At 38.8% G+C, this 14,518-nt stretch overlaps 1 protein-coding gene across 1 annotated transcript in view; it reads left to right on the top strand.

Moving 5' to 3' along the window:
• The window catches only part of LOC140480574 (ATP-binding cassette sub-family A member 13-like), a 282,456-nt gene that overhangs the window by 247,969 nt on the left and 19,969 nt on the right, over positions 1-14,518 (top strand). Inside the window, exons 51-55 of the mRNA XM_072575601.1 lie at positions 3,230-3,386; positions 4,665-4,918; positions 10,764-10,956; positions 11,890-11,999; positions 13,449-13,599. Of these exons, the coding sequence (XP_072431702.1) occupies positions 3,230-3,386; positions 4,665-4,918; positions 10,764-10,956; positions 11,890-11,999; positions 13,449-13,599 (865 nt within the window). The remainder of the gene's footprint in view (positions 1-3,229; positions 3,387-4,664; positions 4,919-10,763; positions 10,957-11,889; positions 12,000-13,448; positions 13,600-14,518) is intronic.

Below are 14,518 nucleotides of genomic sequence, written 5' to 3' on the forward strand. Positions count from 1 at the left end.
GGAATGAAAGCTTAACATAGGAGGAATGTTCGAGGACTCTGGGTCTATACTCGATGGAGTTTAGAAAGATGAGGGGAGATCTAATTGAAACATTCAGCATACTGAACAGCCAGAACAGAGTAGATGTTGGAAAGATGTTTCCATTGGTCGGAGAGATTAGTACCCGAGGGCACAGCCTTGGAGTAAAGGGAAGACCTTTTAGAACGGAAATAAGGAGAAACTTCTTCAGTCAGAGAGTGGTGAATCTATGAAGTTCATTGTTGCAGAAGGCTGTGGGGGCTAGGTCATTGAGTATGTTTAAGATTGAGACAGATAGGTTCTTGAGAATCAAGGGGATCAAGTGTTATGCGGAGTAAGCAGGAGAATGGGGTCAAGAAACTTATCAGCCATGATTGAATGGCAGAGTAAACTCGATGGGCTGAATGGCCTAATTTCTGCTCCTATGTCTTATGGACATAAGGTTCTCCAATCCAATACAGTTCCAGACATGATACACAAAACTGTTAATTCCCCAGGACAGAGGATGAATTGGATCCCCTTCTTATCAGCTCCTTTAGTTGGTTGCAGCAAGATTAATTTAGGAAACCCTTCATTTTTTGGTAACTTTTCTCCCAGAACATAAATGAATTTATGTTTTTAAAAGGAACCAATTTAACCAGATTTCCTTGAATTAATAAAAACTGCAAGTTTATTAATTTCCACACCTGAGAGGACATATTAACACAACACACATGCATATAAATTCGAAACAAGTGGCTAATGCAGTGAAGCTATTGCAGTGTTATTGCTGGCATTGATATTGGGAATTGAACAATTAGTTTTACAATCCTTAGTTTTGTAGGTTGGTTGAAATTTTGTAGTTCTGATACTTTTCCATTACAACTTAATTCTGTATTCAGGGTGAGAGAGTCCTTTTGTTGTCCTATTTCCTTCTGTCTAGTTTCCAGCACTTGGAGTGAGTGAAGATCATTTTACCTGCAACACAGAGGTGGCTAGTGGGTAATTCTTTGACTGTGACATTAGCAGCATTCTGATGCTCGAACCCAACTGTTACATTTGCAAATGTTCAGTCCCACATGCACACACTCCAGTAGAGTTGAAACTGGCTTTTTAACGCCTGGCCATGTGTATTCTTTAAATCAAAAAACACAAAATCTGTCAGCAATTTGGCGCATAATATCCAGGGGGTATCTAGCTGTTGAGCAGGAGGTCATCAGTCTCTCATTATCTTTGTACTCCTAAGAAATCACAGTTGAGACTATTTTGTCTCAGCTCTTCCCCTCTTTCAAGGGCTGTTATTTGAAATTCCCTTCATATCTGTAGATATGACATTCTGTGGGTCTATCTTTCCAGACAGCCATTTAATTTACATCTGCAGCTATCTTTGTCTGCATCAATCCTCTTTTAAAAAACTACATTGTGGAATTGCAAGTTAAAAATGTTCACAGTATTTTGGGTTTTTGACTAATGGACATAATATCACAAAAGAATTGATCAATTGACTGTCCAATAGTTTTTGCGATATAAAAAAGTTCTCTGTGATGAATAATGTCACTTTTGCGAATTGATCTGTATATTCTTGCAATACCTTATTGTTATCCTGCAATTCTATGAACGCCTATAGACTATGGCCCTGACTGTACATACCTCTGATCAGATTAGGAAAAATGAATAAAAGGACTTTATTAAACTCTGCTTCAGGATTGGAGCCTTGATAAGCACCAGCACAGATTGAAAATGATGTTTAGCAGAACAGGATTCATTCTGTAAGCTGGGTTCCCATCTGGACAGACATTGCAACAGGGACTGAATCTTGCATTTCTGCCTTACTTTGTGATTTGGAAAGTGCTGTATTATTACAATAGCCAGTCACATTGAAGGTTTTCTCCTGCTTTTCCTTTTTAACAGAAAGGAAGCAATAGGGAAAGGTCACACACTGGCCAACCACTGGATAGAATTGGTACTAATGTGAACCCCAAACGTTTTGACAGTTTCCTTTTTCTAACTTTTCAACTGCTTCTCCTTGTAAATTTCTTCAATACCTCATCGTCCCATTCATCAAACCCATCCCAGGTCAAGACTCTTCAGCCAGACTTTCCAGTCTCTTCAGTGGGATCAATGGTAGAGATGTGTTTACACAGAATGTTCTGCTCCATGGATTTAAAGGACTATGAGGATTTTGGTTGTGAACCTCAGGGATAATGTGAGGGTTAATCACAGGAACAAAGGCACACAACACAGAATTTGGCCCAACCTTAGATTTATTTGTTTATTGATCTCACAGGATTTCTCCGATGATTTGTGAAAAACTTTCCAGAAAATGCTGATACAAAGTTGACTAAAACTTGCATGACTAACCACAGTTCAAATCCTTTATGATTTGATTGTGATTTGAAATTCTTCCAGTGCAAACTGCTCTATAGTTTGAATAAAACTTGTAATTTTACACACACAGTTGGCCACTAACGTTGATTTTTGGCTTGGATCTAGAAATAATCAGTCTCCATCCACCTTCTCCTGACTGCAGGAACCACACCCTGGTGTTGTTCTCCTTTCATGAAGATCATATACATCTCCTGTTATTATCCTGCTGATTGTCCAGTTTATAAAAGCCCTCTTTACTTTGCTTTGGATATTTTCTAATCAACCTGTTCAGAGATGTAATTACATACCTCTCGATCAGCCTACACCCTGTCCTTGAGAGGATTGGGTGGACATGTTATTTCAATAGCAGGAAATGTTACAATCGCAACCTGATAGTGAGGGATATCAGGCTGTAGATTGATGGATGTGTGAATGCTGCTTCTGTTGAAGCCATTATTTATGACAATGTCTCTTGATGGCTTTGATCTGAATTTGGCAATGGCATTTGCCTTCCACCATTGTTTGTCATAATGTTGCTCCCAGTGTTTTTTTATTAAGCCAGGGTTCAGCTGGTTCATGCTTCTGCTCGGGTTGCAATGAACACCTTCATACTTGTCACGTTGTGTTGGAGTTTGGTAATTCATGCTTTACAATTCAAAACTGTGTTTACTGATCTTAGGATTTTACAATAGGGGAGGTCATGCCTTTCAGTAATTTGGACAGAAAGAGTTAAGAACTAACACGGTTTCAAATAAAGCTATAACATAAGCAATCATAAACAGTAATTGTCATTGATCGATAATCACAAGAAAATGTATTTATATTATTTTCTCTGCTTGTTCATCTGTGTTTTTCTATTTTTCAGATTTGCCACAATGCCCTGGATGTATCTTCTGTCAAGGCTTTTCTCCAGCTCAGATGTAGCTTTTATCACATATGTGGCGATTAACTTAGTGCTGGGTCTCTGCACTATCCTTGCAGCCTACCTTCCTCGTTTTCTGGCTCTATTATCCAGCCAAGGGGTAAGAAAGAAACCCTGAAATAATCACAAAATGAATGTTTGGAAAACTTGTGTTTGATTAAATCGATTTCTGAAATTTCTTATGAAGAACCAAAGTAAGGAATTATTTGAATCTCAATTTGAAAAAAAATTCTAGGATTGTGAGAAGTATTCCTTTTGAACTCAGACTGTCTTAAATGTTTTATAATGTGCTTAAAACTTAAAAAAACTGAAGTCAGCAACCTTAGAGACAAAACGGCATAGAATTAAATATGACCTTTGTTCTTTAGGCATGCTTCTTCCACATCCTGACCTTATTCTATTGTGAAATTTCTCCTATGCACTTAATTTTTACAACAAATTAGTCTAAATTAAGGGGGCGGTACGGTGGCTCAGTGGTTAGCACAGCTGCCTCACAGCACCAGCGTCCCAGGTTCAATTCTAGCCTCAGGCGACTGTGTGGAGTTTTCACATTCTCCCCGTATCTGCGTGGGTTTCCTCCGGGTGCTCTGGTTTCGTCCCACAGACCAACGATGTGCAGGTCAGGTGAATTGGCCATGCTAAATTGCCCATTGTGCTAGGTGCGTTAATCAAATAGAAATGGGTCTGAGTGGGTTACTCTTTGGAAGGTCAGTGTGGACTGGTTAGGCTGAAGGGCCTGTTTCCACACTGTAGGGAATCTAATCTAATCTAGTCATTACTGCAAACATAATCTATTTTAACCTTCTACTGCTTGCTTTCGTTCTTCAGACAAAAAAAAAATATTTGTACCCAGCAATACCAGTATAGTGCCAATTGGACTGGAAATATACATGTGGGCTTGTTTATATAATCATATAGACGCAATCAACAAATAAAATGGGACAAACATGGAACCACACTAATGTAACGAAAATTGAGTATAAGGAGTCATCAATCTAATAAAACAATGAAATGTCTTCCATTAATCTGATCATTAATAAACAGGGAAATTTTACACTATGAGTATTTTAAATCTAATTAACGTAACATGCAACTCTTCTGGAATAACAACCAGAGTTTTCCTGTTACAGTTTCTTATTGTTAACTTTATATTTGTTAAATCAGTCAACCTAGAGCAGAATGTAACTTAAAAAGAAATAGTATCAAGAAGAATTTAAATTCCAAAGACATAAACCTTTCATGAAAATAAAATGTGTTGAAATGGAGAAGGTAACTATAATTCTAGTAAATTTGGGACTGAGATAACTAATAAATGTACTGTCAATATAGACATCAGTTCTAAAATTAAAATGTTAATGTTTATTTCATTTTCCTTCAGCAACTGTTGAGAGTTTACAGTGTACTTCGCTGGGTCTTCATCATTTTTCCACAATTTTGCCTGGCCTTTGGGCTGATAGAACTATCCTACAATCAGTTGAAGTTTGATCTCACCAAGGATTTTGGAGTTGACTCCTACGTGAGTCCGTTTGAGATGGATTTCCTGGGCTGGGTCTTTGTAGCAATTACCCTGGAGGGATGTTTATTTTTGTTCCTTCGTCTCGTATTCCAAGGAAATTTGCTATTTAAACTCTGGTAAGTTGTTTAGAGGCAGAGAGGTGTGCAGCACGGAAACAGACCCTTTGATCCAACCCATCCATGCCGACCAGTTATCCTAACCTAATCTAGTCTTATTTGCCAGCACTAGGCCCAAATCGTCTAATCCTTCCTGTTCATATGCCCGTCCAGATGCTTTTTAAATGTTGTAATTGTACCAACCTCCACCACTTCCTCTGGCAACTCATTTCATATACGTACCACTCTCTGCATGAAAAAGTTGCCTCTTAAGTCTTTTCTAAATTCTTTCCTTCTCACCCTAACCTATGCTCTCTAGTTCTGGACTTCCCCAACCCAGAGAAAAGACCTTGTCTATTTACCTTATCCCATACCCCTGATAATTTTATAAACCTCTATAACATGACTCCGATGCTCCAGGGAAAACAGCCACTGCCTATTCTCCCTATAGCTCAAATTCTCCAAACCTGGCACCATCCTTATAAATCTTTTCTGAACCCTTTCAAGTTTCACAACATATTGCCAATAGGAGGGAGATCAAAATTGCACACAATATTCCAAAAGTGACCTAACCAATGTTCTGTACAGCCACAACATGACCTCCCAACTCCTTAACTCAATACTCTGACCAATAAAGGAAAGTGTACCAAATGCCTTCTTCACTACCCTGTGTACCTGCAACTGCATTTTCCAGGAACTATGAACCTGCAGTCCAAGGTCTATTTGTTCAGCAACAGTCCCCAGGACCTCACCATTAAGTGTATAATTCCTGCTCTGATTTGCCTTTCCAAAATGCAGCATCTCACAATTATCTATTGTGGCAATATTGCCCCAAGTATAGCCATAATGCTATCCCTTCTCAAAAACACCTCTCCCCCTCCTCTCTTGAGCACCTTTTCTATCCTTGCGAAAGCACTTTCCTCCTGGAATATTAAGCTGCCAGTCCTGTCTATCTCTAAGCCACATCTCTGTGATTGGTATGGTAGTCCAATCCCATGTTCCTAACTATGCCCTGAGTTCATCTGCCTTCCCTGTTAGGCCTCTTGCATTGAAATAAATGCAGTTTAAGTGATCAGTCATACCTTGTCTGACTGTCTGTCCTGACTATTTGAATTGCTCCTTTTCCCAGCTGTACCAGTCTTAGATTGATCTCTTCTCTCACTATCCCCCTGGGTCCCACCCCTTACCTTACTAGTTTAAATCCTCCCGAGCAGCTCTAGCAAATCTCCCTGCCAGTATATTAACCCCTTTCCAATTAAGGTGCAATTCATCCTTCTCGTGCAGGTCACTTGTACCCCAGAAGAGATTCCAATGAACCAAAAATGTGAACCCTTCTCTGCTGCACCAGCTCCTCAGCCACACATTCATCTGCTCTATCCTCCTATTCCTACCCTCACTAGCTCATAGCACCGGGAGTAATCCAGATATTACTACCCTCAAGGACCGCCTTTTTAAATTCCGGCATAACTTTCTCTATTCTACCTTCAGAATTTCATCCTTTTTCCTTCCTATGTCATTGGTACCAATGTGTACAATAACCTCCTGTTGGTCCCTCTCCCCTTTGTGAACATTCTGCACCGCCTCAGAGATATATCCTTGACCCTGGCACCAGGGAGGCAATACACCATTCTGATGTCTTGTTGCTGGCTGCAGAAACGTCTGTCTATGCCTCTGACTAGAGGGTCCCCCTCTAGCTTGAAACCTGACGTGCTCCTCAATGTATTAGAGCCTGTCTTGATATCAGAAACTTAGCTGATCATGCTTCATTCCCCTGAGAATCAATCACCCCTTATATTTTCCAGAACAGCATATTTGTTTGAGATGGGATAGCCACAGGAGACTCCTGCACTATCTGCCTCCCTCTCCAACCTTTTGTAGAGTTAACCCATCTACCTGACTATACCTGTGGTTTTTCCTCACTTCCTATAACTGCCGTCCATCACATCCCCTAGCTCCTGTAAGTTCCTTATTACCTCTAACTGCTGTTCCAACTGATCCATGCAATCTGATAGGATTCACAACCAAACACACTTCCTGTAAATGTAACCATCAGTAACATGAAAACTCTCCCTGATCTCCCACGTCCAATAGGAAAAGCACACCACTCTGCTAAAGGCCATTTTTGCTCCTTCACAATCTACAGACCCAGCCTAGTCATACAGCTCTAAGAACACTGCTCCAGGCTAACTTAGTATTTCTGGTTTATATTATTAAAATTTAATCAAGGGACAGATCTCAATAAAGCATAAACTCAAGAAAGAACCCATTCTACTCACTATTGTAGATTTACAGTAAGGTTACACTTAAAACCTATGCACTTATCTGCTCCTGTGCTGTGGCTCTTTCACACAGATTCCGTCAAGGTCTGCTGTTTGTTCATTTTTCCTCGATGCACTCCGATGCCAGAGATACTTGAACTCAAACAGCACAGGCAGTAACTGTGCAGATTCACTGCTGTGTCAGACAGCAGTGTAGCTATTTTTTCTCTGACTATGTGGTCTCTGCCAAAGCCTGTTTTCCTCCTTTTTAAAGTGCCGTTGTTTTGATCTTCTTCCCCCCCAAAATTCCAAGAAAATGCAACAGCTTATAAAACAGGAATTGCTGCTCCTGGAATTCAAGGAAATCACCTCCAACACCTAAAATACCTAAAAAAAAATCAGCTCTTGCAGCCACAATTATTTCCCTTCCTCCAAGTTGGATTGCCATTCTTTTGACCCATTTAATATTCCAAGGTACTTAGGAATTAAATGAAACTACAAATGCAAGAATTATGGATAAGGAAGCAAATAAATACACTTGACATTTAGTTCATCAAGCTCTGTCATTCCTCACACCACCTACCCTATCATACTGGGCATATTCTATTATGGAATTTTTCCCACTTTAATCTTTGATAACAATTTGTTTTTAAATAAAAATTAGGTCTTAAATTTCTATTGCTTTTTTCATATTTTACAAAAAAAGCATTTTCTCCTTCTTAGCTTTACCAATATATGAACTATTGGGTCAGAAACTGTATAAAATTACATGATGCAATCAATACATAAAATTGACGGAGGACTGTCATTTTCATGAATTAAGCAAGCAACCAGTGCTCATCCTTTTAATGATTGGCAGTACACATTAAGAGGGGCTTGAATATTAAGATTTCCTGAAGGTATTTAAAGATCGCCTGCAGCTTCTAAAGAGAGCCAATGTCAATGAGCCATGAACAAAGTGATCAGTCTTGTGAATACTATCTGCGACCCACATTCAAGGAGCCTCTTGTGACATCCCTGACAGCTTTGCTGGGAGCTCAGATAGTTTTGCTTGGAGCAATAACTGTTGCTTTCACTGTTCTGGATTCAAGTATTTCCTCAATCTTTCTGTTGATGAAGAAAAACATTTGCAGAGCATCTTTAGTTCTTATTCTGAGCAGTGAGCATGTTGACATGCGACAACCTCATGGTGCCCTCTTTCAGCATGACACCAAAACAATGCAGAACAAAGGGATGGGATGCAGAGCGGACGTACAACAGGGGATGATGTACAGACAAGTAGAGAAGAAGAATCAAGTCGGTCTAAAAGGCAGTGCAAATATAGTCATGTTCAAGCAGAAAGGAGTACGGCAAGGTTGGATTTTATTTTTTTTAATGAAAGGAGTCTTTCAAGTAATGCAGGAGAGTAAGAGTGTTGATTAGCAGATTGGGGTTATTGTTATCATTTGAGATATGGTTGAGGGATGGGCAGGTGTAGTAGGTCAGTATCCAGGGTATGGGATTGATAGTGCAGTGTAAAAGAGGAGGCAGAGTTGCATTATTAACCAAGAAGTCAATTCTTGCAGTAAGGAGGGATGATTTCTTACATATTTCCTCAAAAGAACTTAAAAATAAAAAGGGTACAATCACTTTGGGGTTGTATTATTGTCGCACAATCTATTAGGGAGGGATAGGTATGCAGGCAAATATCAGAGAAGTTTAAAAATCATTTGGAAATAATTGTGGGGGATTTAAACGTCTCCAATATTAACTGGGATAGACGAAATATAAAAGGCCTAGGGGGAAGGAATGCTTAAAATATGTCTCAGCTTTTAGATCAGCACATTAAAAAGTCCAAAAGGAGAGGGAGATTCCTATGGTTTAGGGAACAAAGCTGGGCAATTGATAGATCTGGCAGTGGAGGAGGGTAATATTTCAGTGATCGTGACCATAATTCAGTAAGATTTAAAGCAATTATGGATAAGGACAAAGGTGGACTGTAAATAAAGGTTCAGAACTGGGGGAAGGCCAATTTTAATAAGTTAAAACAAGATCTGGTCAAATTGGACTGGAAATAGCTACTTGCAGAAAAATCCACATCACAGCAGTGGGAGACATTCAGAAGGGTGTCATTGAGAGTTCAAGGCCAACATGTTCCCTTAAAGGTAAAGTATGGAACCAAAAAGTTGAGTGAAACCTTGATGTCAAGGGATGTACAAGAGTAGACAAGAATAAAATAAAAGAAAAAATGAAAGCTTATGATAGATACAGAAAGTTCAAATCAGCTGATGCCCTAAAAAGAGTATAGAAACTGCAGGCAGTGGATTACTTAAAAACTAAATCAGGCAAGCGAAGAGGCTGACATAAAAAAAAACACTGGCAAATAACATTTTTAAAAATCCAGAGACGTTTTAGTAGTACATTAGGGACAAGAAAATAACCAAGGGAAAAGTAGGGCCCATTAGGAACTGAATAGCAATCTATGTGTGGAGCCAGAAGATATAGATGAAGTTTTAAATGAATACCTTGCACTTGTATTTATCATAAAGAGGTATAGAAATCAGGGAAGAAGTCTGTGATATATTTGAACAAAATAGCATTGATAGGGAGGAGGTAATAGTTCTACCGGGCTTAAAATTGGTCAAATCCCCAGGCTCAGATGAAATGTACCCAAGCTTGCTGTGGGAGGCATGGAGGAGATTCCGGAGGTTCTCAAGTTTTCCCATCTTTACATTCTGGACTTAATATTGAGTTCAACATCTTCAAGTTGTGAATCTTTCTTCCCTTTCTTTTAGCTTGTTATCATGTCCTTTCTCCCCTCCCCCATCCCAGTGTCTATCCTATCAAGCCTAGCAGGCGATGCACCATTCTGCCATTCTCATATTCCGATCACTTAATCTGAACCAACATCATTTTTTTTACTAGCACTGTACAACTCCTACTCCCATCCCTCCCATATTGCATAAATGCTGACCCTTCCACACTTCACTTCAGCTCTGATGAAGAGTCATCTAGACTCGAAATGTTAGCTTGCTTTGTCTCCATGCATGCTGTCTGACCCACTGTGATCTCCAGCATTTGTTGTTTTCAGTCAAGTTTCTCAGTTTTTCTTTGTTGACGGGTTTAGACCTGTTCTCTCTTCTTTGCTGCCTCCCTCCTCTGCGCCATCTATCCTCTGTCCCTCTCTCGTTCTTTCAGCCAATTTTGTATCCATGTGCCAACTATCCCTTTCATTCCATGCAATTAAATTTTACTCACAAATCTGGTGGTATTTCATCAAGTGCCTTTATCAACCATATCAGTCTCCTCTATCCTCTTTATTACCTCATCAAAACACCTCAGGCATGTTATTTAGACACAATTTGCCCTCAGAAAATGAATGCTGGTTTTCCTTCATAAATTTGCCTTTGCCAGAGTGATGGTTATTTGGTCCCAAATTGTCTTTTCTTAAAGCTTCCCCACCACTGAGATTAAACTGACTGGCATATAGTTGCTGAGCTTGCCCCTCCACCTATTTTTGAGCAAGGGTGTAATATTTACTGTCAGTGCTGTCCTAAGTTTAAAACAACTGTGTACATTTAGATTGGGTTTTATGATATACGAAATACAAGATGTTTTGACATTTTCAGCAACAAGGATTCCTTGCATGGTACAACCAGTGGCAACGAGGATGAAGATGTTAAGAAGGAACGTGAACGAGTTCTGACTGGAGAAGCAAGCAGTGACATTTTGCAGATACACAACTTAAAGAAATGTTACCAGACACTAATCAAGAAAGTTATTGCTGTGAAAGGAGTCACAGTGGGGGTGCCTGCAGGAGAGGTAAAGATAAACTTAAAATTGTTTGTTTCCATCAAAATGGTTAAAATGCAACAACAGTGGCAAGAAAAAGTGCTAGGTTGTTGTGATGGTAGGGAGTAGGCATTATGACTCCATTTGCCCTAATATGGGGCAGCTTGAGAGAGGAATGTGGTTTAAGTGAGTGATTGTCCCATCTCTGATCCCAACATGTTGTTGTTATTGGATCACATGAAGATTTGGCCTCTGGTAATGATTTCTTAAGTCTTGATTCTGCCAGCTACAATTGGCAGCAATTTTGACAAGGCAGGACTTCAACATTGAACTCATCAGGCAATTCTTCAGAAACTGTTTGGAGATCATTCCAATGATCTTTTACATTAGTAGAGGCAGGGAGTCAGTCACCACTGAACATGCTGGCCCCCCAAATGTAGACTGCTAGTTGGAAAATCTCAATTTAAATGTGCCCAATGACCGCTTGTCCCCTAATTTGCTATTCTGTAAGTTCATGTAGACTCCTGATGTCCTTTTTGATTCTTAAAGATACTTTGGGAAATTGAGCTACTAGAAGTTCAAACATACAGAGAAAATCTTTCAACTTCTATTGGAGTACAATGCCAAGCACTTTGCTATCACAAATTCTATATCTCTTCTAATTTCCATTTTCTTGACCTATTGTTTCATAATTGCAACAGGAATTGCTTTCCTGAAGTCTCCCACTCAGAAATACACTTCAAGTTGAATAAAGGGGAAAGCATAATTGGTGACAACAAGATATTATATTCCTGGTCTGATGAGCAAGATACAAAAACAATCTGGATATAGTTCCCCAAAAGATGAATGTATTCTAACCATAATTAGTTTAATAGAAATGTACTTGTGGATCTTTTCTGTTTCTGCACTATATGCATCAATACCTCTCCATTTTAAACCTTGTAATTTCTCTTTTTTTGTTAGTGTTTTGGACTCCTCGGTGTGAATGGGGCTGGGAAAACTACCACATTTAAAATGCTGACAGGAGACATAAGACCATCTTCAGGCCATGCAATTATCAGGACTGCTGTAGGGTAATTAAATAGTCTGTTAATTTTTCATTCCCTGGTCCCCGGAATCTTTATGCCTTAAAATTAGATAACTATCGTTCATGTTGACTCACTGAAACTTTTCCGTTACAGATGATCTATATAACTTAAGCTTTCACTCATGATTATATTTGTGAATGCAGTGCTGAAACCAAGAGACACATTTTTGTTTGCACCTTTCAAATAATGATTTTTTTTTCTCACTTTATCCTTTATAATTTAGTTTTCAATTACCATTTCTGAAGCACTCTATTGTTCCTCCATATACTTGCCTTTGTCAGAATACAGCTAACATTAGCATATTGGCATCCCCATTCTCTACTATTCACACAATTACCATAAAAATTGTGTCACCAAGGTACCTCAATACTTTCCTCCTTCAGGATCTGCAGTTAATGATTTCTTATTGTTTATGATTTCAATTTCCATTTTAACTCATAATATTCACTTTAGTCTGAGTCAGCTGTCCACTTATTCTCCCTTGATCAACCCCTCCATGTAAACTCCCCAATTTATATTCATAACTACCCCTTGGTCTTGCCATTATATCAGTCACAAATAGGGCTAAATACTTCCTTGTATCTTTCTATATTGACAGCCCCTTCCATTTCGAAACCGTACCTTAATTTCATCTTTGATTCACTGTCCCCACCAAATGCTTTATATTTTCTCTCACCCCTGTCATAGCTCCCATGTTTGCAATCTTAAATCCAAGGCATGCAGACTTGAATTGAAATTATGGACAACAGGTTTAGTTATTCACTCCAAGAACTAGTTGGACCACATACACTGTTGAATCTTGCTCTAGTGTACTAAAACTATGTGATATTCCAAGATCACCTGGAATGAGAAGATTACATATTGCATCTGTATTTACTGCAATCTACCTTCTTAAATTCTTTTCCCTTCTGTCCTCCAAACTCACCTCCAACAATAAGTATGAAAGCCTCATGAGCTTCTATGTTAATACTTTGAGATTATCTGATCAGTTATTCTCCGCCGCTTTCCTCCCTTCCACAAGACCACTTGACTAAATCTCTTTTAAATATACTCCTAGCATGAACTTGCATCTTTCTAAAATTTGTCTCCTATTTCGTATCTTAACATCTCTAAGTTAACCTTCCCAAAAGACCTATTTGCTGGTACCTTAACCCTTTTTTCCTCAACTTCCCTTCCTAGTCCAAGGCCAAAAAGAGAAATGATGAGTCCTGGTATTTCTCCTGTTTGATTGTCCCTTTTTATCCAAAGCAATCCTGCCACTTCAAAATAACCTTCCCCTTCACAACCCATAAGTGCTCAGAATTGGAAATCATAGTCACAATGGAGGTTTAATTAAGTTTTCATTAATTAAGTTTTAATTAATTAAAAAATATGTGATGGCTTCTTCTGTGTACAATGTATTCAGTGTGGGCATGTTTGCTGCTTTATAACCAGGTCTGAACAAGACATCATAAACACAGATATTGATGGGTCTCTGATTGGATACTGTCCCCAATATGATGCACTGGATGATCTCTTGACTGGCTGGGAACACCTGTTCTACTATTCTAGAATTCGTGGAGTACCTGAGGATACAATCAAGAAAGTGGGTCATAATAAATCCTTTAACATTCAGAGAAATCATGGCCACTTAATCTACTTTGGCTTTTTTATGCTAGTTTTTCAGTGGAGACGGTTTTAAGTATGTTCATGTATAATACCGTGAGAATGCTAGAAGTGACCATATAAACTTCCTTCATCCTTCTTATATTTTCACTTTACCTGTTGGATTGAGTCTGCTGAGTTAAACTTGCTATCATGAATACCTGAGGCTACTGATTGAAGTTCCAAAAATGAGTAGGGCTTATGTGCATATCCACTCACTGCATCTATACTTATTCGTGGAAGAGAAGATGGAGAATCTGAAACACATAACGTGAGATTAAAATTGTGTAGAATATATCTAGAACCAGATTGTTGAACAATTGACATGGCAATTTCGAAGGAGAGAGGGGCCAACCAAAATGTTTGTTTTGCGACAGCAGTCATTTTACTTTTAGCCATGCATCATACTCTTTCCTGGTCAAACCTATTTTCAAATATCATGGAATCTTCTGGTCAATTTTACCATTGTGATCTCTGCATCCATTTTTTTAACTTCCAGAATACCATAGTCAACACTGATGTTGTTTTTACTCCCATTTGGCTTCCACTATATTTATTGTTATAACCAACATAAAGTACATTAAACTACAATTTTAAAAAAATTCATTCATGCAAAATAGTTAAGAGTCACTAGGCCAGCATTTATTGCCAACTTCAATTAAGTTAAGAGGCAACCACATTGCAGTGGGTCTGAAATCATGTGTGGGTCAGACCAGGTAAGGATGGCAGATTTCCTTTCCTAATGGGCATTAGTGAATAAGTTTTTTTTAAAATATGTGACAATTGACAGTGGTTACATAGTCACCATTAGACTAGATGTCTATTGGCTTCAAATTTCACCATACTCAACAGTGGGATTA

This window comes from Chiloscyllium punctatum, chromosome 8 (genome assembly GCF_047496795.1).
Source record: "Chiloscyllium punctatum isolate Juve2018m chromosome 8, sChiPun1.3, whole genome shotgun sequence".
Lineage (NCBI taxonomy): Eukaryota > Metazoa > Chordata > Chondrichthyes > Orectolobiformes > Hemiscylliidae > Chiloscyllium > Chiloscyllium punctatum.